The sequence below is a fragment of the Octopus bimaculoides genome, chromosome 20 (assembly GCF_046866305.1).
Source record: "Octopus bimaculoides isolate indiv1 chromosome 20, ASM4686630v1, whole genome shotgun sequence".
Taxonomy (NCBI): domain Eukaryota; kingdom Metazoa; phylum Mollusca; class Cephalopoda; order Octopoda; family Octopodidae; genus Octopus; species Octopus bimaculoides.
This window is the reverse complement of record NC_142947.1, coordinates 31,350,160-31,378,110: the sequence shown is the minus strand read 5'-3', so window position 1 is coordinate 31,378,110 and position 27,951 is coordinate 31,350,160. Positions and strand designations below refer to the sequence as shown.

Here is a 27,951-nt window from a genome sequence, read left to right as displayed (position 1 = left end):
TGGTAAACTTACAAGGGAGACTACTTAGTTCTATAACGGATTATAGTTCAAGCATTAGTATCATGGTTAGCTTTAAACCTTTTGTTGGGTTAGTTGTTCACTACTAGTGTTAAGTACAAAAGTACAAGAACTGTAAACACTTCCAAAAACCACACGAGCCAGTAACAGAGCCGTTAGCTGGTCAGTCAAGTTGCTCAGAATAGCAGGCTGGTCTCCTTCAAATCATACTAGAATGTCTTATATAAAAAAAAAGGGGGTGGGGCACATTGGAAAATATTTCTGGGGTGCACCATGACTAAAGTGGCGGCTAGAAAGCGTTTGATCTCTGGTCTGCTGGATCGCAAACTTGGAGTTAAACAATCGACGAAATATTTACACCGAACGGCATGCGATTCAATCCTGCGTACCACTAAATAGAGGAATGGTAAATCTGGAATATTGTATCTTTGAATTTCACCTGGTCTTTCAACTAGGGGCTTGCTAGATCAGAGGTGACGCGAGGATTGCAAAATAACAATCAGCTCTTCTATTCTATTCTTGAAACTGGTTTCGTCTAATTTTCCTCTAATGAGATAGCTACTAATAAGTGTCAGATTTGGGCTTGGTAAGGTCCTTCGTGCTAAAAGAAAATTAAACCATAAAACCTCATAAAGATTAAAAATACATGTCCCATTTAATCATTTTGAGGCCTCTGGATATTGTGAGGTTGGAGTTTGTTTAGCTTATTCCTCGGTACCACTACCTCTGGTAGAATTTTTTCTAGAGCAATAGCAAACCAAAATATGGTAGGATTTCTTAAAGGGTTCTGACATTGGTAGGTCTTTTCCTACAAATGTTAAAACCTATGAGTGCTTGTTATCTGCGAGCTTTTAATCGAATATTAAGCTCTACGTAAAACTGTGAGCCTCATATATTCACTACAATTAACGTTCAACGTAAAAGCCTGTACGCAGTCACACAACTAACAAAAAATAGCAACCAAATCTCCCTCAAATCCCATCCTATCTTAGAAAAGAACACATGGATAATGTGGTTCTGGGGCTCCTGCACTTAAGGAAAAAAGACGGGATGGTCACAGCTGGAATGACTTTGTGCATAAGTCTGCTCCATCAGAACAACCTCAGGCTTGACAAAAACAGCTACTACTACTACTACTACTACTACTACTACGTTCTTAGCTCTACAACTATCCTCGTAATACTATAGATACCTGATAACACTTGAACTGCTCTTATCTCAGCCACTACTATTGTACCATTGCAACCACCACCACCACCATTACCACATCTACTACTACCACGACAACACCAGCCATCGCTGTATAAGTACAGACAGCACCACATGCGCTATTAATCCACCAGTCACCAGCACATAACTACAACCACAATTTTACTACCTCACTTACCACCACCACCACCACCACCATTGTGACGACCAGCACACCAGTACAAATAGCAATACCACACCACTGCAGCTACAACTACTACACCACTATACGTACGAGCTAACGTGGAAATCTCAACATAGTCGACCGACCTCGCAGAAACAGCAGCCAAATTCTCCCTCAAATCACGTCTGTACCGACTTTAAAAATGGACATTGGATAATGTAGTCTAGAATAAGCTTATCCAACAGTAGAAAAAAAAAGAAAAGAAAAGAATGAATGAATGAAAAAGGTATGGTCATTTGCTTGAATGTCTTTGATCAAAGGTCTGCTTGCTCAAGGTTGACCTAGGGCTCATCACCATATTGTTATAAACTACCACTGCACTAATACTACAATTAACACGCCGCTACAGCCGCCGCCGCCATCATTACCACTGAGCTAAACAAGAACAACAGCAACATTATAACTACCAGACCTAACATGCAACTGCAACTACCACCTCGCCACTTCAGCCATTGCCACACAAATGTTGCTACCACCACACCACAACAAACAGCCACTTCAGTCACACCACTTCATGCGCAAGCTTTTTAACTACCAACACAAGTCTTAAGAGTGGTGCGGTGACACTCATTCGGGTCCTCAATGACGTTAAATGAAAACTACAAAGAATCTGCATTAAACTAAGAACAACAATAATAAACGAAGAAGAGCAGGTAGAAAGAGAGAACAAAAATGTATAAAACAAAGAAGTGAGATAGAAGGAAAGAGAAGAAGAAAGGAACAAAGAAAGAAGTGAAAGCGGAGGCAAGCAGCAGTGGTGGCAGTAGGGAAGGGGGATAAAGAAGGAGAGTGGTAAAAGAAACAGGAAAAGGAGGAGGAGGAGAGCAGATGGAAGAGGAAAAAGAAAAACGAGCTGAATGAAGTACAGTAGAGTTGGAGGTAGAGTTGTTTCCCCCTTAGGTTGCTACCAACGCCACCTGCTTAGACCGGTTGACCGATCAACTCCCTTGTCATCACGTCATCCTTAGCCGGGCGGCCAGACGGACAGTGAATGATTCTAACACGACTACGTTACCACAAACAAACCACCCGGTCACAGTGATAACCATAAAAAAAGATATTCCGTCACTTGAAATTACTTGAAATCATTCGTCTTCTACGCTACAGTCTCTAAATTTCTGAGATAACAACTATAAAAGAAAAGAAAAAAAAAAACACAGCTTCAATTATCGGCCCCTGAGTGGGTTTTCTTTAGGACAGGTACAGAATTTAGTGGACACCGCCAGATGGCTTATGGAGTCGTGACTCTATTGAGCAGAATAACTTCAACGTTTGGATTGACTGTAAGTATATATGTAATCGATGTATAAATCCACCTTTATATTTACTATATATATATATTACAGTAAATATGTGTATGTATGTAAATATACATATAGTATCAAGCCTCTAATTTTAACTGAGTTTATATTAATGATGGAGATGTTTCATCTTTTGTGTGGTTGGTTTTGATATCTTCCTATTTTTATTTTGAGCTATACAAAAGTGATATGTGTGTTAGTCGATTTTGAAAAGTTATATAAAACATCAGCCAGCGGAATTGTCTCCTTGGATACATACATATATATATATATATATGTATAGATATTGACTATTGATGGACAGAGTTTGTATATGTTGACCACGGAAATCGATAGACCCAGTAAACATGTTCATTGTATAGACAAGCACGGTGTCTAGCGGTTGACTGGATAAATAGATACAGTGTGTAGTGGTGGTTGTATAGATGGACTCTGTAGACGTTGATTATAGAGACATTCTTTATGTAAATATTGACCATAGATAGGCTGAGGATATAGATTCTAACTGTACGAACAGACATAGTATCTATCTGTAAAGATTGACAGTATGTAACATAGTTGATGTTAGTTGGGCAGATTAGATAATGTTTAGAAGATACGTGAGTACAGATTGAGGATGTTAGCTCTATGGATACAATACGTACGTGTTGACTGGCTGAGTCACTCTGTGCATGTATTCCCTACTTCTCTCTCAATGATATGTGATGCCATCATATTCATAATTGTAGCATCCGAGTTTTCTTTCTGATACAGGTTGGATAGGTTTGTTGTACGACATAATATCGTTTGCCTTGATTGTGAAACCTTTTCTTCGTGCTTTAATATCTAGAAATCTGACTCTGACACTCTCTTAACTAGCTCCCAGTCAGAATATGGTATTTTTTCAACCATTTCTTAACACCCAGTGATATCATAACTCCATACCAGTGCAGTCATCTCTCCTACACATACATCAGCTTACGCTGTAATGTCCACTCGCTCTTCTTAAGTCTATTACAGATTCTACAGCATCTTTTGCATACCTATTGCTTGTACTGATTGCATCTTTTCAGCAAGTCACATCCCAGATGGTACAGGCTTATTAACCCTTTTTACTTCAGAAAACAGATATATCCCACTCAAAATTTTATTACTCTTAACTACAGAAAGCAGTTTTCTGTACAAATCTATCTTTTCTTCATAAATGTCATGTTTGAAACTATTTTCTGTTTGAGATATGTCAAGTTTATTGAAGCAGTATGACTTGCAGAAAATACCAATTCTGTTTTTGGTAGATATCTAACATCACTGGAACAAATCTGAAATTTAATTTTGCAGTGAAAGGGTTAATTAGCATTTCATCTTTGTTAAGTTGTTCTTTAACCTCTAAAACTTATTTTTGTAGTACTTTGGCAAATACTGCAAAGAAACTATTTCAACAAAAGCAGGAATTTTTGCTGCTAAATTTAGCAGTGTAGAAGATCTTTCAGTGATTTTATGTGGTCTTTATTTTAAAGGGAAAAGAGAGCTTTTAGAAGATTTAGTTGTTAGATTGAGTGAGGATAGCAACATTATAGAATTTTCCTTGCTGGTTGGTGTTGTTATACTCCTGAAAAGGCTACTTGTCCACCACTGCTATCCTGGCTCCATTCATACCATCAGCCTTGTCTTTCATCACTGACTATATCTAATTTCCTATATCATCATCATTTAATGTCCAGATTCCATATTTCTGTTTTGTCTTGGCTTCTATGACTTGATGCTCTTCCACTTTACAGAGTGTACTGGGTGCTTTTTATGTGGCAGCATCACCAGTGCTTTTTATATGTCACCTTGGTTTTAGGATATAAATTCTGCTGTGATAGTGGGTCTTGAGTACAGCAATTAGCCACATATTTCAGTTCTCTGGACTCTCCTTCGTAAGGCTCAGTGTTTAGAGATCAGCCTTCAGTACTCCATCCCATATCTACCTGGGTCTCCCTCTTCCACAACTTCCCTCTGCTTTAAGTGATTGGCACTTTATGCAACTGTCCTTATTCATCTACATCACATAACCAAACCAGCACAGTCTCATCTCTTGCGTACTTCATATAATTCTTCTTATGCTCAATTTTTCTCTCAATACACAGATGTTCTATCACACATGTACACTGACATTGCACATCCAGTGGAACATACCAGCTTCGTTGCTGTCTAGTCTTTGCATGTCATCTGCATTCAGGGCCCATGTCTCATTATCATGTAGCATTGTAGTTTGTACACATGTGTCACACAATCTTCTTTTCACTCAGAGAGAGTGACTTTTGGTTGCCAATAGAGATAAAAGCTCTCTGAACTTTCTCCATCCTATTCTTGTTCTAGCAATTACACTTTCTGTACAACTTCCTCCACTGCTAATTAAGTTGCCTAGGTAGCAGAAATTATCTACAACTACAAGAGTACCTCTGAGACATTTAAGGAAATCTGTAGTCTTTATAGCATCTTGTACATCTACCACATGCAAACACTACTTTCTCTGTTAACCTTCCTACTATTCCTCTGCACCTCATGTAGCCATAGCTTGCACTGCATACACTGAATGGAATTCCTGCCTACACCTTTCGTACATATTGAGCAGGGCTGTTTACCTGAAGGGAGAACAGTCCTGTCAATTTCTTGCTTACTAAGACCTTAGTCTTTGCTGCTATGTTAACTTGAAAACCCTTTGATTCCAGGTTTTTTCTAAACCTGGGATTTCTTTTCTAATTCTGTTACAGATTCTGCTATGAGGGCAACATCATCAGCATATAGTAGTTCCCGTGGGCTTCCAGTCTTAAATTCCTCTGTTATGGCCTGGAGGATGATAGATAGGAGCGAAATGAAGAATGACCCTTCGTGAAAATCTAACTATGCACTAAATTCATCTCTGTACTTATGGCTAACTCTTACCTTACTAACAGCACCCCTGTACTGCTTTCACTGACCATTTGTCTACCCCTAGCTTCCTCAGAGACCACCATATAAAAGTGAGATACTCTGTTGAAGGCTTTCTCTAAATCAACAAATGCCAAGTACAATGGCTTGTTTTTAGCTAAATCTCTTGCAGTTTCTCCCCAAAACAAAGTCAAACTGCATTTCATCTAGTCTAATTTTGTTCCTAATTAACTGGGCTGTAACTCTCTCCTCAACTTTCATCACCTGGTCCAGTAACTTGATGCTGTATGAAACACTTCATTCTATTTTTCTTCCCCAGAATTACAGACTTCAGAAATTCCTTCTCTTGCCTCACATTTTGCCAGGAGATGTCATGGTGACCCTTTGTTTTATTATATACATCATCAGCCTTTAACTTCACAAAACTCCACATCTCTGAGGTTATTCAAGAACGCTAAAACCAGCAAAGGACAGTGGGGCAGGGATTGAGTTTTGATCTGGAACCATTGAACCTCACAAGATGAAGATGGTGGTGGTGATGAGGGGCAAGATGCCACATGATAGTGTATTGATAAGCAAACAGTGATAGTAATGATTTTTGTGATGATGATGATAGTGTTGGTAGTGGTTGTAGTGATGATAGTTGTGGTGATGGTAGTGTTAATGATGACAGTAGTGATAGTTGTGATGACAAGGAATGGATGTTGCTGCGTCCTATCTTTATTCCAAATCCAAACTCCACTTGACTGATAGAGAGAAGCCAGAATGTGACTGAAAGTTTACCCTTCATCTCATTGCGTGCTACAGACATCTCTGAATAGGTTTGGTGTTGCTCTTCATAAATCATTCTTTCCAGTTGCTGTTATTGTCAACCTGGAGAAAGCTTTTGATAGAGTCCCATGCTTCTGCTATCTGTTAGGAGTAGATGAGTGGCTTGTTAGAGCTGTACAAGCCATGTACAGCAATGCTGTCAGCAGGGTGAGAGTTGGCCATGAATACAGTGATAAATTTAGCATACAAGTAGGGGTCCACCAGGGCTCAGTTCTCAGTCCACTATTATTCATCATAGTCTTCCAGGCCATAACAGAAATTCAAAATGGGATACCTGTGGGAACTAGTATATGCTGATGACCTTGCTCTTGTTGCAGAATCTATAGCAGAATTGGAGGAGAAATTCCTGGTATGGAAGCAAAACCATGAAAGGTAGATTATATGATGCTTGTGTATGAACAGCTTTACTCACTCCATGGTAGTGAGACATGGGCTCTGAATGTAGAAGGCATGCATAGACTTGAGAGGAATGAAGGTAGTATGCTCTGTTAGATGTGCAACGTCGGTATGCATGTACAACAAAAGAGCAAATGTATTGAAAGAAAAGTTGGGAATAAGAGGAATCAGATGCAGCATGCAAGAAAGAAGACTGCGTTGGTTTGGACATGTGATGCATATAAATGAAGACAGCTGTATAAAGAAATGCTGATCACTGAGAGTGGATGGCACCAGTGAAAAAGGGAAACCCAGGAAGACATGGGATGAAGCGGTGAGGACTGATCTCAGGATGTTGGGCCTCACGAAGATGACAATGGACCAAGATATCTGGCAATATGAGGTTCTCAAGAAGATCCACCCACTTCAGTGAGACTGAGTTCTAGATGCATTGTGGGTTCCATCCACATGTAACAACAATAAAACTTTTCCCACACCCTACCCCAACAAACCAAACATCTCTCCTCTCCTCATCCTCACACTCTTTGCATTAATGTGAAGTCTCTACTCCCTACCCATGCACCTTGGCAATACCCTACCATTTATATTCTGACCCCATATCTTGAGGGTATACCCTTCCACTTTACCACCACTTATCTCTCCCTTGCTCTACTCTACCATCCCATTTATATTCTGATCCCCATTTCTTGTAAGCATGCCCTGTCACTTCACTATTTTTCCCCTGCTTTCTTCCACTCTCTCCCTCTGACTTGTTAACCATGTATCTCTTCTACAGCAACACACCTGTTCCTGACTTAGTCTCTCTCTCTCTCTGTGTGACATGTACTTCCTCTACAACAAGACCCCTGTTTCTGCCTCTTTGGCACACTGTCACACTAACCTTTCATCATCTGCCAGTGCCCCATCCCCTGAGCACTCATTGTCACTGTTTAATATTAGAGTATATATATATATATATATATATATATATATATATATATATATATATATATATATATATATATATATATAGGTACAGGCATGGCTGTGTGGTGAGAAGTTTACTTCCCAGCCACATGGTTCTGGGTTCAGTCCCACTGCATTGCACCTTGGGCAAGTGTCTTCTACTATAGCCTCAGGCTGACCAAAGCCTTGTGAATGGATTTGGTAGACGAAAACTGAAGGAAGCCCTTTGTATATATATATGTGTGTGTGTACCTTTGTGTCTGTGTTTGACACCCACTATCAATTGGTGATGGTGTGTTTATGTCCTCATAACTTAGCAGTTTGGCAAAAGATACTGATAGAATAAGTATCGGGCTTCAAAAATAAGTACTGGGGTCAATTAGTTCAACTAAAATTCCTCAAGGCGGTGCCCCAGCATGGCCACAGTCTAATGAGTGAAACAAACAAATATATATATACTGTTAAGAAGTTTGTATTGCAATTGTGGGACGGGATCCTAGATTTGACCCCACTGCGTATTGTTTAAGGTAAATGTCATTTGTCATGGCCTTAGGTCAACCTAAGCATTGTGGGTTAATCCAGGTATACAAGCTGTTTGGAAGCTTCCTGATGGATTGAACCTGTGATTCAAAGGTCCATCCTTGTAACACTTTATCTTACACTGATTCTGCCTGAGAATTACATTAAGTATACACATGCCTGTGGAATACTTTACCACATGTACCTTAATTCAATGTGTATGTAGTTGATTTAATCAAACAACTAAATATTCATTATCAAAATCAACAGAGATCCATTTGCATGTGTGTTTCTCAGTGTGTATGTGTATCACACAATTACATTGTCTCCAATTTACTCTCAATGTGTGACGTTGAGCAAGTGTCTACTACAGTTGACTAGTACTCGATGAAATATGATAGCCTGAAAGTATAGAAGCCTGCTTAAAGGACACTTGTATGGTAGTCTTAATCTGCCAACTGATTTTGCTCTTCTTACTAATTATTAAGACATGAAAAAGGCCTCTCTCTAGACACCGAGCCTTATAAAGGAGATGACTAAGGACTGAGATTTCTGGCAAATTGCTTTAATCGGGAAGACCTGTCCATCACAGCAGAATTGATACTGGAGCTGGTGCTACATAAAATGCACCCAGTACACTTTGTGGTTGGCATTAGAATGAGTATCCAGCCATAGAAACCATACCAGAACAGACAATGGATCTTGGGATGGCCCCTGACCAGTTAAACCATCTAATTCATGCCAGCATGGAAAATGGATGTTAAATGATGATGTTTTATTAAAACTATACTTTACAGTATCTTTATTATTCCTTAATATTATATTTGGAATAATATATTTCTTTAGTCATTCAGCCTTCCAAGATCTTGTTTTAAGAAATGGATTTCTGTTGACATTGATCAAACTCAATGTCTTTCAAGGCTAATTATACCTATGGCCACTGCCCCTCATGCTGTGGCCATTTGATGGTTATACATTCATCTGCCCTTAAAGCACAAGCAGCTCTAAAAACTTCATTTGAGATCCACAGTAATAATCCTGACAGACTCAACTGTCTGTTGATTAAACTCAACCTTAGTGCTTGACTGATATTTCATTTTATTGACACTGGAAGAATGAAAGGCAGTTGACCTCAGTGGGAATTGAACTCAAAACATAAAAGACTTGTTTCTGATGTTATGATTGTATCACCTGGTTTCTATGGTGTTTATTGGAGGTGAGAGTCACTGGACTTTATAGTTTCTGAGTGCATTGAAATAAATTTTGCCATGGTGTCTGATCTTTTTTTTTTTTTTTTTTTTTGATGAATCCCTTACTTGGGATGTCATAATGTTCTTCCCTGATCTATTTTCTCTCCTTGGATTTCTATCTCCACAAAACAGTTTTTTTTTTCTTTTGTCAAATCTTCATTGTTAATCATTATCTAAAGTTTCTCTGGCACTCTTTTGTGTACTTTCTGTACTAGAGATCAAAAATGCTTGTATTCTCTATGACAGCCTTCAATAATCTCTTTAAATCAGGGTTTCTTATGCAAAACATTTGAAGGCTTTGATGATGTCAGTCAGGTTCAACAATACTGCGTTTTCCTAAAGTTTTCAAAGGCAGGAGATCACTTGTGAGTGACACAAGAACAACAGTAGAGCTGGCTGCAGTTGAAGCCATACTAGTAACCACTGAGGATGGGAAGTGACTGGCCACGACAGCTTCCACAGTACTTGATTAACTAGCACTTTTTCTAAAAACTTAAAAGTGTCAGAGTTAGACAAAATTACAAACATATACCTTAAACACCTGGTACTTCTAAGAATCACTCCACTCAACACTGTAGGCAACTGCTTCTGTCAGCTATGTCAAGTTCCTAGAATCTAAAAACTGAGCAAATTCATAGCATTTCTAAAACCCAAATGAAGTAACATCATTCTATGGATAATCTCAAGTTTTAAAATACTCATCCATGACCATACTCACCAAACCATTACATTCAACCACCACGCACACAAGGTACATGACACCTTCAAAGGAACTCCTCTCACATTTACCATTCTAACTGCCATCAATATTACTAAACTTCCAGAACTTAAATCTCTAGATGGTTATATCACAGGGATCCATCCTCATACTCTCTTCAATGTAGACCTTCCAACATCATCCCCAAAAGACATACAACTTCATGCACAGATACCATCATATTCATAATCTCCCACTCCTCCCCATTCTACGACAACATAAAAAAAATTTACCTCTTGACCTCTGGATATTTAAAAATACATTTCTCATTCAGGAACAGATTTAGGTTTTGCAAATTCTGTCTCACAGAGGAGCATCACATTCTCTACTACTACAATCTCGAACAAAAAGTCTCAGTTACCTCTACTATCTATCATATGCCAAAGTTTCTTCTGATTATTTTCAAAACAGAACTTTGCCAAGCCTTATTTTTTCATGATAGGTGGTCATATGGCTCACATTAAACTCCTGACTCAGTTCCCTGGTTTGTAATGGATGGATTTTCATCAACAGTAGCTTGTAATTCCTCAGAATTGAGTCCTTTGGGGCATCCTTCTTTTGCTTCATCTTTCAGACCAAAGACACCTTTTTTGAAATGTGAAAAACCATCTTCTGCATGTCCTTTCATTCACCACAACATTTCCATAAGTGCTTTTGAGTGATCATGCTGCTGAACTTGCTGTATTCCCCTTCTGGAATTCAAACAGCAAAGCATGCCATATGTGCTCTTGGAGTGTATATTTGAACCATCTGAAAGAAGAAATATTTTAGTGATTTAAATAGCTACTAATATCATTTAGAAGCTAGATTGATGTAATCATGTCTTATAATTATCCTTCAAAAAAATGGACAGAGCTTTCATTACAGCCTGATACAATACGAATAACTACTTGTACAATATGAATAATTAAAGTTTTATCGAAAATACTTTGAAGAATTAGATCCAAAGAGAATTAAATATGAGGGAAATGTTCATTTAAATTGTTTTAATATTTTATTTAGGTTAAAACAAAACTTCTTTGTTTATTTACTGAAGATTTTGTCAATGATTTATTTATCGCATTGCTTGTAAGCCTGCACCATGAAAAAATGACAGCACTTCACCCATATATTTATCAAAAGTTATTTATGACTTACACCTAGGCATGTGTAAATGATTTTACTGCCTACAGTTTATCTACTTCAGTTCATGATGGATAATATAACTGAGAAAATTCCTTGAAAAATTTTGTCTCTAAAAGGATTTGGACTAATTTTCTTCTTTGTTAGTTCTTTCATTGATCTACAAGATATGAAAAAATTATGTAAATAATAAATATAAATGAATATTATGACTGGACAGATAAGACCTGTAAATATATATTTATTCAGAACTTGTCCACATGCACTCACAATACTCCCTTTGATGATCTATAAACCACTTTACATATCTATTAAGTCCTCATTTAAACTATGGTCTTCCTAGATCTATACTTGGCATGTGTGTTTGTGAAATTTCTTTCAGTACACAGCAGAAAAGAAATGAATTAAAAAACTTCAAACTTTTCTGATATGAGATATTTCCATTTATTTATGATGTTTCAGTATGTGTCTGAATATATATACATGTTTTTCTGCGTTAATGTGCATGTTTGTTTATTTGAGAAAACACCAGAATTGAAGGGAGATAAATTTTCAAATTTATCACTGGGCTTCCATGCAATTTCCATAATATGATAGTTTGTTTTCAGCAATAGCTTTGTATATGTATATTCATTTGAGCAGTGGCCACACCTCATTCATATCTTCCAGTCTTCTATGTTAAAAATGATTGGATACATTGGCTGGTGTAGTCTTATACAGATTTCATCTGGAAAAGAAAAAGAACATCATCATCGTTTAACGTCCGCCTTCCATGCTAGCATGGGTTGGACGATTTGACTGAGGACTGGTGAAACCGGATGGCAACACCAGGCTCCAATCTAATTTGGCAGAGTTTCTACAGCTGGATGCCCTTCTTAACGCCAACCACTCAGAGAGTGTAGTGGGTGAACATGAAATGGTCATGATGGACCACCTTTGATCATAGTTCTGTTAAATCGAGATTGACCTAGGGTTAAACAAACAACTTTTGTCATGTATATATTTTTTTGAAATTGCACTTCATTCATTATCACTATGCTCATAATGTTCAGTGATAATGAGATTTGTATGATTTTTCATTCATACATGTGTGTGGATACAGTGAGTATGTAGATGTATATTTTATTCTTAAACAAGAATGTTGTTGACAGCAATTTTGAATACAAAAGTATAGGAACTCATCAGATTAATGTAAAATTGTTTTTGTTATAAGTGAACATAAAAACAAACATCGAGCGTGGCCGTTTTCGTGCGGGTGACACGTAAAAGCACCCACTACACTCTCTGAGTGGTTGGCGTTAGGAAGGGCATCCAGCTGTAGAAACTCTGCCAAATTAGATTGGAGCCTGGTGTAGCCATCCGGTTGCACCAGTCCTCAGTCAAATCGTCCAACCCATGCTAGCATGGAAAGCGGACGTTAAACGATGATGATGATGATGATATATATATATATATGCACCCAGTTTCACAGCGCAGTACCTTGGGCAAGCATACTCTATCATTCCAGGCCCACCTAATCCTTGTGAGTTGGTTTGAGGGAGGGAAATTTAATGACGCTCACTGTGTGTATGTGTATTTGTGTGCCCTCTTCTTGGCATGATGTGATGGTTGTAAATGAGCATGTCTGACTGTGGGGAAATAGGTGAGGGTTGGTGAGTGGAAGGACATCCGACTGTAGAAAATCTGCTTCAACAAATTCCATCTGACCCATGAGAGCATGGAAAAGTTGACATTAAATGGTGGTGATGATGATGATGATGATGATGAGAGCCTGTCCTTCCCTTCCAATTTGTAATTTTTTGTTTATGTGTTTTTCACATTTGTCCCTCCAAGTGAAATGTGTTCAAATTTAATCCCCTTACTGTTTATTTAGTACTGTTGTTGTTTTAGCCCAGGGATTATCATAATAACCATCCTGTATTTTTCTTCTTTTTTTTTTTTTGTAGGGTTTTTGCCAGATGTAATAATTCTCAAGCTGTGTTATTTAATATGATTTTTATTTTTTGTTAAGACAGTAGAATATGAGGGAGATTTGGCTGTTGTTTCTTGGGGGTTGACTAATCATCTAGAGTCTTTCTTATTGGCTTGTTTATAAGTTATTCAAGGAAATGAGAGAAAATGCTCATAACCTTTGGTTGCCATGGTTTCATACTGGTGAGACTGATATTACTGATACCCATTCTGAATGTTAATGTATGCAGGACAGGAAGCATTATGCTAAAGCTGAAGGTGCCCGAGGCCTGAGTGTAATGGCACTTTTAAACTGGCTAGTGTAATATGCCTATCACTCAACTAAAGGTACCCAAGGATCATTTGATGTGAGAGTTTAAAATGGACGTCATGTGTGGTCTCCCACCCGACTAAAAACACTCAAAGATAATCTTGGGAACGGGGTTAAACCAGGCATCATATGAGGCTTTCCCAATTGAAAGTATACAAGGTTTTATGTAGAGGTGGTGTTAAATGAGTCATTCCACCCAACTAAAAGCATGATATTATCTTTGGGTATGTGGGTTAAATCAAGCATCATGTGAGGCTTTCCACCCAAATAAAGGTACTCATGGATCACATGATGTTAACTGGGTGGCCATGTTAGGAATAACACTTAGTTTACCATGAGGGGAGTTGTTAAAAAATAGACAGATGCAAAAAAAGAAAAGAGCTGGAATTTCTACTTGTACCTTTCTGGAGTAGTCTCCCTAGTTACCTACACAAAGATGCTTGCATGTGTAATTAGAGCCAGTTTGTCAATTCCAATTGATAAAGTATGTTCCAGCCCACCCTGAGTGCCAAACAGTCAATGGTGCAACTTAATGAATGAAGGCAGATGAACTTTCACGGCTGCAAGGGCAGCCCACAATTTTTTATACTGGCCAGTTTCTACGCTTGTACCCATCTTCTGCATATTGTGGCAGTCCCCTGTGTTCACAAGAAGAGAAAGGAGTGTTTGGCCCACACTACTTAGTTACCCTAAATTCACTATGCAAATTTTCTCTAGAAAAAGCCCTACAGCATTGAACAGCTGATAAGGAATGCTTCTCACCAGGAATTCACACATAGGCAACTAGGAAGAGGTCAGTTTGTAATTAATATGACCCAGCTCAGATGCTGCTCATTTGACAAAGCTATTCATTGAGGCAGTTCTGCTTCCCTTGGGAGATACAGATGAAGAATCTGAAAAGGAGCTCTGAAAAAAACATAAATATTGTTCTACTTAACCATTTTGATACCTTAAAAAAAGGTGAAGTTCCATTCTCAAGTCCTTCTGACTCACAAGGGCCAGTTTCCCTGTTTCATGGCGTATATATTCCCCACCTGGATGGGACGCCAGTCTCTCACAGGATTACTCATTTTTGCCAGCTGAATGGACTGGAGCAAGGTGAAGTAAAGTGTTTTGCTTAAGAATACAACATGTTGCCTGGCCCAGGAATCGAAACCACAATCTTATGATCATGATGCTGATACCCTAACCACTAAGCCATGCACATCCACATTTTGATACCAATCCACCTGATAATCGTTTTTGGTTCTGTGCATCTTATTTACATGAAGTGGAGTTGTCTGTATAATTATATAAACATTTGAATGACTGTGTAAACTAATCTTGCATAAAGTGGGGATTTGTGTAGAACTGCGATTGTACGAGTATATAGTTGGTGTTGTTAAGTTCCAGTTAAGCCCTGGTTAAGAAAACCCATTATCAAAAGCATCCCAGATGAGTACATCCTGCTTTTTGTACTTAGAAGTACATTTCTGTTTCGTTTTGTTTTTTTAAGTGACAGTGTGTGATTCAAAGAAATTTGGTTGTGAATTTTGGGGTCAATTAACCACATTAAAGTCAAAGCTCTCTCATTGTCTTAGCATATGTACAAGGTATATTCGTGTAGCTAAGAAGTTTGCTTCACCATCATGAAACACCCAGGTTCATTGCTACAGTATGGCATCTTGAGCAAGTATCTTTTCTCATAGCACCAGGTCACCACAAGCTTTGCGACTGAAGACAGATGCTGTATTGAAGTCTTGTCATATTGACTGTACATGTAATTTGAATGCCTAGTGTGGTTGCTTACTCTTGATCATGCTAATTGTATCAGAGGATTATGTTTGAGGTAAACATGTCTATGGGATACTCAGCCACTTTACTAAAACAGTGGAGAGGTACCTCAGTTGATTGAATACTCATTGTCAAAAGTGATGGAGAATTATTTTTATTTTACATTAGTGTGTATGCGAATATCTATCTAAATATATATATATTCATATCTTTTTATCCCTGTTTCAATCATTAGACTGTGGCCATGCTGGGGCATGCTTTGAAGAAATTTTACTCAAATGAATCAACTCTAGTACTTATTTTTTTTAAAGCCTGGTACTTATTCTATCGTTCACTTTTGCCAAACTGCTGAGTTACAGGGATGTAAACACACCAATACCAGTTGTCAAGCAATGGTGGGAGACAAACACACACACATATATACAATGGGCTTCTTTCAATTTCCATCTACCAAATCCACTCACAAGGCTTTGGCCAGCCGAGACTGTAGCAGAAGACACTTAGACCCATAGACTCCTGTCCAGCCTCTGTGGTCTCCATTTAATTGTTCAACAACACCAGGGTCTCAGCTCGTCCCTAGTATGAATTAGAGAAGGATGTTATTGAAATGAGTGTAATAGCAATGATGTTGAGTGACGTAAGTGATGGATGTGATTAATGAATGATAGAGAAGAGTGTAATGAGAAAGAGAATAATGGTGATAAAGAAGGCGGTCGTGTGATGGAAATGGAAGACTGAATATAGTCAAGTCCTGTGCAATGCTCTCTGTTATAATATAGGCCGTTTATGTATCCATGTATAATGCGAGTATATCTTTATAGAAAGTAATATGTGACCGCGTGGGCATCGTTGGTGATTTTCTGTCTCCGTCTTCCTTTCTTTGGACTTTTTCTATATTTCTGATGAAGAGCTACGCTCGAAATGTGAAATCCTCTTTTCTTTCCTTTCCTGAGCGTCCAATAACACTGTACTTATTCCACGTCCTCGCGTTGTTGTTTTTTCGTGTTTCTTCTAGCTTGTTCATGTTTGGATTGACTATATATATATATATATATATATATATATATATACCTACCTCATATAGATATAGGGTAAAAATTAATTGATAATTAGTAATTCTATCGGTAATGTATAAACACAATTTAAAATTTAGGGTTCACCAAGTATTGCTTCACCACACACCGAAAATTAGAAATAGCAGCCATAAACTACTATTTCTCTACTAAAATACGACTCCCCAAAAAAGTGATACTCGCAAACTACAAAGGTAAAAAAGGAAAAAATAACGAATCTACCCGACCTTGATTAATTGTGGACGCGCGGTTTTTTTTGGGGGGGGGGAGTTGTATTTTAGTAGAGAAATAGTAGTTTATGGCTGCTGTTTCTAATTTTCGGTGTGTGGTGAAGCAATACTTGCTGAACCCTAAATTTTAAATTGTGTCTGTATATCCATCTTCTATCTTCTACTTGTTCTGGCTATTAGACTGCGGCCATACTGGGAACCGCCTTGAAGAATTTTTTAGTCGAATGAATGAACCCCCAGTATTTTTTTTTTTTTCTTCTTAATCCTGATACTTAAAGTTTCGGTCTTTTGCCGAAGCTCTAAATTTCGGGAACGTAAACACAACACCGGTTGTCAAGGTGTGATGAAAACATCTTCACACACATATACGTACGTCTTTCAGTTTCCCTCTACCAAATCCAGTCACACGACTTTGAGGTAAATTTTGATATAAACACCCGTACGATTTTCACTAAGAAAAAAAAAATTACAGAAGACTACCAAGAGTCACGTGGAGATGAAATGGTTGTACTTAGTATAGTATAGCCCTTTTCTGTTAAGTTAAAACGATTATTGATAGATAGATAGATATTCTTGGTAGTCTTCCGTAATTTCTTTTCTTAGTGAAAATCGTGCGGGTGTTAATATCAAAATTTACCGACTTTGGTTAGTCGAAGTTACAAGCCGAAGGTGTCACGCAGTGGGACTGAACCCGGAACTATGTTGTTGAGAAGCGAACTTCTTACCACACACATACATACATACATACAATGCATTTCTAGATTATATTCTCATGTGTATACATATTTACATACATGTGTGTACATCTGTTTACGACTAAATTTATGTATGCATATTATATATATATATATATATATATATTTATGTCCAAGTACGAAAGGTGTTTCAGCATGGCTTTAGCTGTGATGGCGAAAGAAAATAATGTGTGTGTGTGTACACATGAACCGTACGGATAAGTTTACTACTGGCTTGGTATGATTAACACTTCGTATCCTGAATAACAAAAGGAAAACTCGATGAAGGGGAGATAATCATCGAGAACCTGTGGTGGAACTTTATGAAGGCGGAACTATTCTGTCAGTGTGTGTACGAAGAATTCTCACAGGGACGATGGCTTGTAACGTATTCTGACACTGACCATCATTTTGGTCACCGTCCTTTTCCATCTTCCTAATCGCCACCCTTGAATATTATTTCAGTTCGTGATATCCTTCTTCCAGTTATCACTATACACACACACACACACACCTAAGCTTCCGGCACGCCGGCTGTCGACATTTGGAAGTGTGCACTTGTGGGTAAGCATCATTACTGCACTATTTGGTTACTACTGTAAACGCTAACAGTCACCCAAATATCACCATCTTTTTGTCTTCTATACGCATGAAGCATTTGATAGGCAACGAAATAGTTATAGTGTCGGTCGATCTGCATCCTTCAGATTGAATCTCGCTGTCACTTTTGCTTCTCATCCATCCAGGGATTGATGAATCGTACTATTCAAGTACTAGCCGTCGATATATTTATTCTATTATAAGTCTCCTCCAAAGTTTGTGGTCTTGTACCTATGTTGATTTTGCTTAGAGTGCCGGGCGTATGTTTGCTTATCTCCCTTCGCCGTCAGAGTTCGATTCCCATCGGGATCAACTTGGTCTTTCCCCTTTTTGCCGCAGTTGATAAATCAACCACCGGTGGCTATGAATTTAATTATTGTCTACTCCTTCCTCCACCCATAAAATTTTGAGTGCATCTTCATTTTTAACCCCACATCGCATTCTTTTCATTGGGCATTGGTCTGTCATTCACTTGATTCAATAGGAAAAAAATTTTCTTCCTAATTTTGGCACAAGGCCAGGGGGGGGGGTTCCTTTGAAGTGTGGATAAAGTTGATTGCGTCGATCCTAGTGCTCAACAAGCGTTTATTCTTTCGACCCCGAAAGGATGAATGGCAAAGTTGGTTTCGGCAGCATTTGAACTCAGAGCATGAAGGGCAGGAAGAAATGTCGCTAAGCATTTTGTCCGACGCGATATCGATCCTGACAATTCATTGCTTTATATTCATTTGGAAATATTAATTGATAATTATGGTTCTTCATATCCTTGTGTATCAGAAGAAAAACTTTAAATTTTGACTTTTTTGTTTCTCATATGTTCAGATATGGTTTTGTGTGTGTTTTTCATTTTGGAATGAGGAATTATAACGAAAAAAAAACACTAAATCTAGTATCCTCATGTATGTGCTTGCAAGTACTGATGAATAGAAATATTTTGTATTTGATTACATTAGTTCAGAATTATAAGGACGATGGATGACAAAAACGTTCTTGTGTTGGATCAAATACTTGTTGATGTAGGTAATGAGTAATAGTGGTGGTGGTGGTGGTGGTGGTGGTAGTTCGGTTTAAACCAATGGGCATTTCTTTGAAAGTGAAACTATTTACCTTGTCAGTATTAGCTTTCGTAGGCGAAATGTCGAATGCAAGGGAGAAGGCCATAAATTTCGCCGAAAAATGATCGTCTCTTGTGTCCGTTCTTTTATCTTGTTAACTTTCTGTTCACATGGGTAGTTTACTGCCGTCTTTACTCACGTTAATTAGGAATGTAATCAATATATTTGATGGATCCACCTTCGATAATGGCATTGTCACACTGGATGCTTCATAAAATACAGCCGGTACCGAGATCCTACCATCCACAAGTTTACTTTCATTCTTTAGTAATTCCATTTTGGAGGAAAACACTTTCACTTCTATGGGGTCCAACAAATGAAGAAATGCCAATTATTCTTTGTTTTGTTTAATTATCTCTCCCATTAGTTAATTTCTCTAATTTACTGAAGAATTTCAAGGGGTCCTTAAAGCTGTGCCACTATCTTTTTTACAGACACTCAAAGTGTGGGATTGACATATTCTAAATGAATTAAGAAATGAGAAATATATATACATGTAGGCGCAGGTGAGCTGGCAGACACGTTAGCCCGCCAGGCGAAATGCTGAGCGGTGTTTCGTCTGCCGTTACGTTCTGAGTTCAAATTCCACCGAGGCCGACTTTGCCTTTCATCCTTTCGGGGTCGATAAATTAAGTACCAGTTACGCACTGGGGTCGATGTAATCGACTTAATCCCTTCGTCTGTCCTTGTTTGTCCCCTCTATGTTTAGCTCCATGTGGGCAATAAAAAAAAAGAAGCTTGCTTCCCAAATACATGATTCCAGGTTCAGTTACACTGCGTGGCACCTTGGGCAAGTAACTTCTACTACAGCCTCAGGCTGACCAAAGCCTTGTGAGTGGATTTAGCAGAAGGAAACTGAAGGAAGCCTGTCATAAATATATGTGTGTGTGTTTGTCTCCCACCACCACTTGACAACTGGTGTTGGTGTGTTTACATCCCCGTAACTTAACAGTTTTGCAAAAGAGACCAATAGAATAAGTACCAGACTTTACAAAAAATAATTAAATACTGAGGTTGGTTCATATGAGTAAACATTCTTCAAGGCAATACCCCACTGTGGTCACGGTCTAATGACTGAAACAAGTATAGGATAAAAGCTAAAGATGCTGACTTGACTATCTGTCGTTCTCTCTTAGTATTTTTCCCTAGTCCTAACTATATGTCTACCTTTATTTATTTCTATATGTCTTTCTTGTTGTTTATATGTTCATCTTATCCACCCATATGCTTGTCTTTTTTATATGCTTTCCTTATGTATAAACAAAAGTGTCAGTGGTTGGAGTTTTTACTAGCACGGAAAATAATTTAGTGGCTTAGTAGCAAGCAACACACAGGTCCCATTTCTGAAGTATGTTTTAAACTGTTTAGCATGATGGCTTTTTCAATGGTATGGCAAGGAAAAAAAAATACAAGTTGCTTGTCAAAACAATTGAAGATGGTCGCATGGTTTGGCCAAATTATTGGGTCTGATACATCAGCTTGGTAGTGGTTATCAAACTGACAATATCCATGCACCATCCAACTCTACAAAAAAAAAAAGCCAAAAAAAAAAATGGAAATCCAGTGCAATTTTTGCTCCTCCCCAACTTTTTACTAGCCCTTTAGTGTTCACATTACTCTGTCAAATGTAATGCTTATTTATTCACATTGTTTTGAATTAACTATGCATTATCTTGTAGCTTTTAGATTTCAATGATGTAATTGCTTTAATTTTAGGACATAGTAGGGTTGGTATCAGAGGCTGAATATAGCTAGTTTAGATGTTAAAGGGTTAATGTGAAGACAATATAGAATTTACATCCATATAATTGATTTACCTTCACCCTGGTGTTAAACAAGTAAGTTTAAGGCTGTGTCTTTTTATTAAAACATGGCAACTCATTCATCTCCTTTCAATCTGCATAGCTTGTAGCCCCTATGAGAATCACAACTATAAGGGTTGATTATTCACACATCAGTACAGCTAAATTTTGGGTAATTGCCAAATCTCCAGATGCTACCAGAAAAATAGCTTCATAACTGTACATCATTTGTTAACACACATGCAAGACAATCCATTGATGACTCTACATGGTGGGTCACATCACATTTTTCTAATCTTAAGGACAAATTTAGTGATGTAATGCTAGGTTCTAAAAATTGTAGGAGAGTAACAATCACAGCCTTTGGTCATCAGGGTTGGTTCAAGGTAAACAACAAACTCAAGCATCACATGAAGTAATCAGTAACAAAAGCAATTTAGACTATTAATCATAGATTCGGGGTTAATGTTTTTAATTAACAAAAAATGGTGAAGAAAAACATGTTTCATTCTACCGTAATGTTAATTATTTTCCTTTTTTTTCTCTCTTCAGCCTTGCTACGCATTGCATCTGCTATTTGTGGTGCCGATTATATAGTCCTTCATCAAGAATATGCCCCGCAGGAGACGAATATTAACCACAATGACATACTCTTGTGATATCTGCCACAAAAATTTCACTCAAATGTCCAGTGTTATCCGGCACAAACGGATACACTCAGGTGAAAAACCATTCCAGTGTGAAATCTGTAAGAAGGCTTTTTCACAGTCGTCAACTCTAGTCAACCATCAACGAACACACTCAGGTTTCAAACCATTTGAATGCAATCTTTGTGGACGCAAGTTTTCAAATCACTCAAGCTTATCTCGTCACCATCAAACGCACTCAGATGAAAAACCTTATCCATGCGATATTTGTAAAAAGTCCTTTTCTCGTTCAACATACCTTCTGTGCCATATTCGTACCCACACTGGTGAGAAACCTTACAGCTGCTCTGAATGTAACCAGACTTTCTCTCACCTCTCCAGTCTGGCTCGTCATGGTCGGATCCACTCAGGTGAACGTCCTTATCATTGCGATATCTGTGGTAAAACATTCTCGCAGTCGTCTATCCTTGCCAACCATCGGCGGATCCACTCCACTGACAAACCATTCACTTGCCAGATCTGTGAGAAGTCATTTTCCAACCGGTCTAGTCTTCAGCGCCATGTCAAAATTCACACATTACAAGACATGCCGTTGTCATCAACATCGGCATCGTCCCCGATTGTCTTCTCTTTATCCAGCCACGATGAACAGTCAGTGACAAAACCAAATGAGGAAACTGCTGACGATATGAATTTAGACAACAACAACAACAGCTGTGAGGAGATAATTTCTAACAGTGATGAGAACCCCATAAGATGTAACTTGTGCTTTGAAGTCTTTCCACTGGAGACTGATCTATCAAACCATTTAAATGATAAACACCCAGAAGTTGTGATGGCAGAGAAATCTTACGCAGAACCTAGCAATGAAACGAAATCAGAGAATGCCGAAAGCAATGGTCTGATACCTGTCTTCAGTGATGCCACTCAGTTGGTTGACAAGTCCATACAAAACCAACAAATTCCACAGCAGATTCCAGAAACTGTTAAAAAGAAGCGCCAATATGCATGCAACTACTGTCAAAGACTATTTTCTGATCGTTCTAACATGTGCAAGCATCGGAAGAAATGTCAGCTTACTTTCATTTCAAGCATGGGCTTAGCTTTGATTTCAAACCAACTTCCCTCTGCTCTTGTAGATGGTGGCTTCAATATGCCAATACCACCACTACCAACTGTACAGTGTGAACTTTGCCATAAGTCCTTTGCAAAGCAGTCACATCTGGCTTCTCATATGTATCAGATACACCGTCCTCTTGGTGAAACAGTAAAAAATGACAATGCTAATGTTCAAAAAAATACTCGCTATGAATGCAAAATCTGTTTGAAAACTTTCACCCAAGCCTCTAGTCTACAGCGTCATGGTCGTGTTCATTCCGGAAACAAACCCTATCATTGTAATGTATGTTCCAAAAGTTTCTCACAGTCTTCAATCCTATCAAACCATCTAAGGATTCACTCTGGAGAGAGACCTTACAAATGCGATATCTGCTCCAAGAGTTTCTCCAATTCATCGAGTTTGTCTCGTCACATGCAAATACATTCAGGAGAAAAACCTTACAAATGCAAAATCTGTTTAAAATCTTTCTCTCGCTCCACTTATGTAGCATCTCACCTCCGAGTGCACTCAGGTGAAAGACCTTTCCAATGCAGTATTTGCAACCGTACCTTCTCTCAGTCATCCTCTTTAGTCAGACATAAAAGAACCCATAGCGGTGAGAGGCCATTTTTCTGCGAGGAATGTGGTAAATCCTTCTCTCAGTCCTCAGTACTTGTTAACCACCGTAAAACTCATTCTAAAGACAGACAGTTCACTTGTAAGACCTGCCTTGAACCTTTCCCTGATAAATCCAGCCTGCTTAAACATTTCAAGGTCCATTGTAATAACAAAATGAGATCATATCCTTGCAATTACTGTGGTCGTGTGTTCAAACGAGCACCCTATCTCGCTTCACACATGCGAGCTCACACCAAAAAGTCTATAGTACCCTCATAATTATTTGGAAAACTTCTATATAGGAGTTCTCAATTGTGTTTTTGTGTTTTCTTTTTTAAGCAATCAAAATATCCTTGCCAAAACCATGCTAAGTGTGGAAAATATTTTTTTGCTATCATCACCATTTCAAGACAGTTGACACCCCTTACTCTCTTCTGTGTCTATATTCTAGCTTGAATATAAAAAGAGAGAAAGATAGTCTCCTGTGTTTGTCCTACAAGATCTAATTACAGTTAAAGGGTGGCTTGCTTGCAATTAACAGATGTTATTGTGCTAGGAATATGGCATGAGTAAATCCAAACATGCAATCTTTCAGCAATACAACCATGCTTTTAAAAATGATAATACAAATACTGATATTTCCAACATAGACACAAGGCCACAGCTTTGTGATGGAGGGTATATTCACTTTAATCAACAACAGTACTTGTCCCATGTTTGGCAAGGTCATAAAATTGTAAGGAAAGATGGTAGAGTTCTTATTTTATCAATCCTGCAGATATGAAACTAATATTTTTATTATTATCAAAATTATTATTATTTGGCAAATATATAAACACTCGTCCGTCTCTCTCTCTCTCTCTCTCTGTCTCTTCCATTTAACAATAGTGAAATTGCTAACTAAACTATCCAACCATGGGACAGTATAGAAAAAAGAAAAGAAAAGGGAAACACAGTTACTCCACAAATTCTTGCAAATATTTGTATTTGCAGACCATGTCAACACAATAACCTTAGCAAAAATGATTACATTGCAGGCCTCTGCTTCTTTTTCCTTTGGCTTGTTTCTACATGGTTTGACTGAAATACATTTAGTCTCTTTCATTTATATATATATATATATATTTATACACACACACATACACATGCACACATATTCGTGTGTGTGTATATGTATATATATGTGTGTGTGTGTGTATGCATACACATACACACACACACACACACACACACACACACACACACACACATATATATATATATATATATGTACATGTACACAAGTGAAGATGTATGTGTGTACATATAAAATTCCTTGTGAAAAATGATAAAAAAAAACATATTTTTTGAAGATTTATAAAGCCTGAACCACACAGTATTTTAAAGATGTGTACACATACACACACATCCCACTATATATATGTTAATGTGTGTGTGTAACGGTTGTCAATTTTTACCATATGCAAGCATATTTCCATAGTAATTCACAATGTGTGTGTTTGTGTGTGTATGTATGAATATTCAGATACATACGTTTATGCCTCTGTGTGTGTGTGTATTTATGTGTGTATGTATGTGTGTGTGTGGATTAGAAGTGCTAAGCAGTAATGTATACAAGTATTGAATATAACTTGTTACTAGTTCAAATATGCTTGAGCCATATTTGAACATTTAAGATAGCCATTCACTGCACTTTCTCCATGACAAAATGCAGTAATGCAGTGAATGGCTTCCTTACGGGTTTGAATATGTCTCAAGCATGTCAACCGGTAACTGGCACTCAGCTGGTTACGACGAGGGTTCCAGTTAATCCGATCAACGGAACAGCCTACTTGTGGAATTAACATGCATGTGGCTGAGCACTTCACAGATAAACGTACCCATAACATAGTTCTCAGGGAGATTCAGTGTGACACATAACGTGACAAGGTTGGCTCTTTGAAATACAGGTATTATTTTTGCCATGTGACTAGAGTGGAGCAACATGAAGTAAAGTGTCTTACTCAAGGACACAATGTGCCACCATGAATCGAACTCACGACCTTATGATTATGAGCTGAATATATTAACCACTAAGCCATGCATCTTCACCTGAACTGGTAACAAGTTTATACATACATACATATATATATATATATATATATGTGTGTATATATATATAAATATATATATACAGGGTGTCCACAAGGTCTGGGTACATGGAGTAAATAAAATCATACCATAAACAATTAAATATAAGAAATAATAATTTAAAGTATGTATTAATCCCCATGTACCCAGACTTTGTGGACACCCTGTAGAAGTGCAACTCATGCCAGCATGAGATGTTGGACATGAAATTTTATAAATATATATATACACATATACACACACGTTTTTTGTGTAAATGCAAATCAATATATATACACACACACACACACACACAGATTGAAAACTAATGTTGGTGCGTGTGAACAAATTTTTACAGGTTTCTTTTATTTTTTTCATAAAGCTCTCCAAAGAGAATGTGGATCCCCCGACATATATCACCGTCATTATTCATCTATTTATCAATTAAAAAAAGAAAAAAACAATTTGACAAAAAGAAAGTTAAATAAACCCTTTTTTTCCTGTGATTTCTTTCAGACCTGACCTTCCTTCCCCTCGCCACTATTTTTCTTTAAAAATTCTCACTTTAAATGTTTGTCTTGAATGTGGGCCTCACTCCCTCCGCTCCATAACATTAACTCATATGCAATGACACTCTCCACTTCCTCCTACTAAACCCACCCTTTTTATCTTTCATTTGTTTACACTCACACATTTACTTAATGTCTTGTAGATGTAACTCAAACTTCTTCTTTCTTAAACACCTTTTTCTCCCACCAACACCACGTCCTCTCCCTTTATTATGTTTGTTTGTGTGTGTGTGTGATTTTTTTTTTTTCCAATTTAGAGAAGGGGGAGGTGGTATCACTCTTTTGCTGAATAAAATATTCCACTTTTGAATATTCCAGTGTGTTGTTGTCTTTCAATTTACCATTGATGTTATCTCACATGGCTGTCATTGAAGCATTTGGGCTAAAACTAGTTGAATATCCATGTAACTGTGTAAGGTGGTGAGCTACCAGCAAAGTTGGCATGTTGGACTTAGCATTCCTTCCAACTTCACATCCTGAATCCAAATGCCTCTGAGGTCATCTTTGCCTTTCATCCTTTCAGGGTCTATAACAAGTACCAGTTGAGCTCTGTGGCTATGTAATTGACTTATACCTATAGCAGTGAAACAAGGGCTATGACTATAGAGGACTTGCGAAGGCTTGAAGGAAATGAAGCACGCATGCTCCACTGAATGGATAATGTCAGTGTGCACATACAATGGAGTAAATGATTTGGGAGGAAAACTGGGCACATAAGAGGCATCAGATATTGTGTGCAAGAGAGAAGACCGTGCTGGAATTGTCATGTGATACTTATGCATGACAACAGCTGCTTAAAGAAATTTGTCATATATGTATATTTTAGCTTACATTTTAATTGCCAACATCAATACCTGGTACGCATTTAAGGTAGGGTAGGGTATTAAGATATTTTAAATGAGGAGGGTGGTCGATGCGGAAAGGGGGTTGATGGTCGAAAAAGTTCGGCGACCTGTGGGCTAAACCACGCTAGCATGGAAAAACGGACGAACAAACATACATACATATATAATCACATAAGTTAAGGTGTTACTGATAACATTATTGAGCTGCTTCTAACACAGAATTTGAATTTATTCTATTTGTGCGGTGCAATTACAAATCAGCAAATAGTTTTTACATTATTTATATATACTTCAGGCTATTTCGATTTCGTTTCAGAATCGAGGTAAGCCAGCGGCATTGATAGTCAGCGAAACACCGGTATCTGCTTCTTCTGGAATGACTTCATTCCGTCTAGATCTGTCATTTTCCTGTGTTTTTTAACATCTTATATTTTTAAGGGATCTTTCCCAGACGACAAACCACAGGGTTTGGCTTTTAACAACATACATATGTTAAATATATATATACAGGTTATCATCAACTTACGAACGATTGACTTTATGATGATTGGTGCACCAGCTCTTAGCAGCAATAAATAGTTCAGTTGAAATCTAATGGCTATAATTTCTTAGAAATTAACCCGTCTGCGTGTGATGTCAGTTAATAAACGCTTCCCCTAGGTTTGGTTATCGATTGCCACTGTAGTTATCCTAAGTGTTGGATGAATATCCTGTCGGGGAGACATCAAGGCAACCTTGTATTTGTTTATAAGACGACTGTTTGAGACTCCGAATGCTTTTACTAACGCCAGTATAATAGCATAACACAGAATGCTGTGTGTAACTTTTACCTGGGAATGTTCCTTAAGAATGTAAAAATATAAAACAAGGCTATGTAGATCTATAGGCCGACTTACAGTCGGAACCACTTGTGGACGACAACCTGTATGTATATAGATATATAAAGTTAAGATCCAAGTGTAGGAAGTTGTTAGTTTCAAGCAGTCCATGACA

At 37.9% G+C, this 27,951-nt stretch overlaps 1 protein-coding gene across 2 annotated transcripts; it reads left to right on the top strand.

Annotated features, from left to right (window-relative positions):
* Nucleotides 1-2,661: 2,661 nt before the first annotated feature.
* On the top strand, nt 2,662-26,425 carry LOC106876409 (uncharacterized). Of its 2 annotated transcripts, none has more exons than XM_014924943.3 (2): nt 2,662-2,733; nt 21,624-26,425. In XM_014924943.3, exon 2 carries the CDS (start codon nt 21,684-21,686, stop codon nt 23,712-23,714), a length of 2,031 nt encoding a protein of 676 aa, XP_014780429.1. In that variant the 5' UTR covers nt 2,662-2,733; nt 21,624-21,683; the 3' UTR covers nt 23,715-26,425. The 2 variants fall into 2 exon arrangements, with proteins under 2 accessions (XP_014780429.1, XP_014780430.1); XM_014924944.3 differs by lacking the exon at nt 2,662-2,733 and adding an exon at nt 17,197-18,118.
* The last annotated feature ends 1,526 nt before the right edge of the window (nt 26,426-27,951 follow it).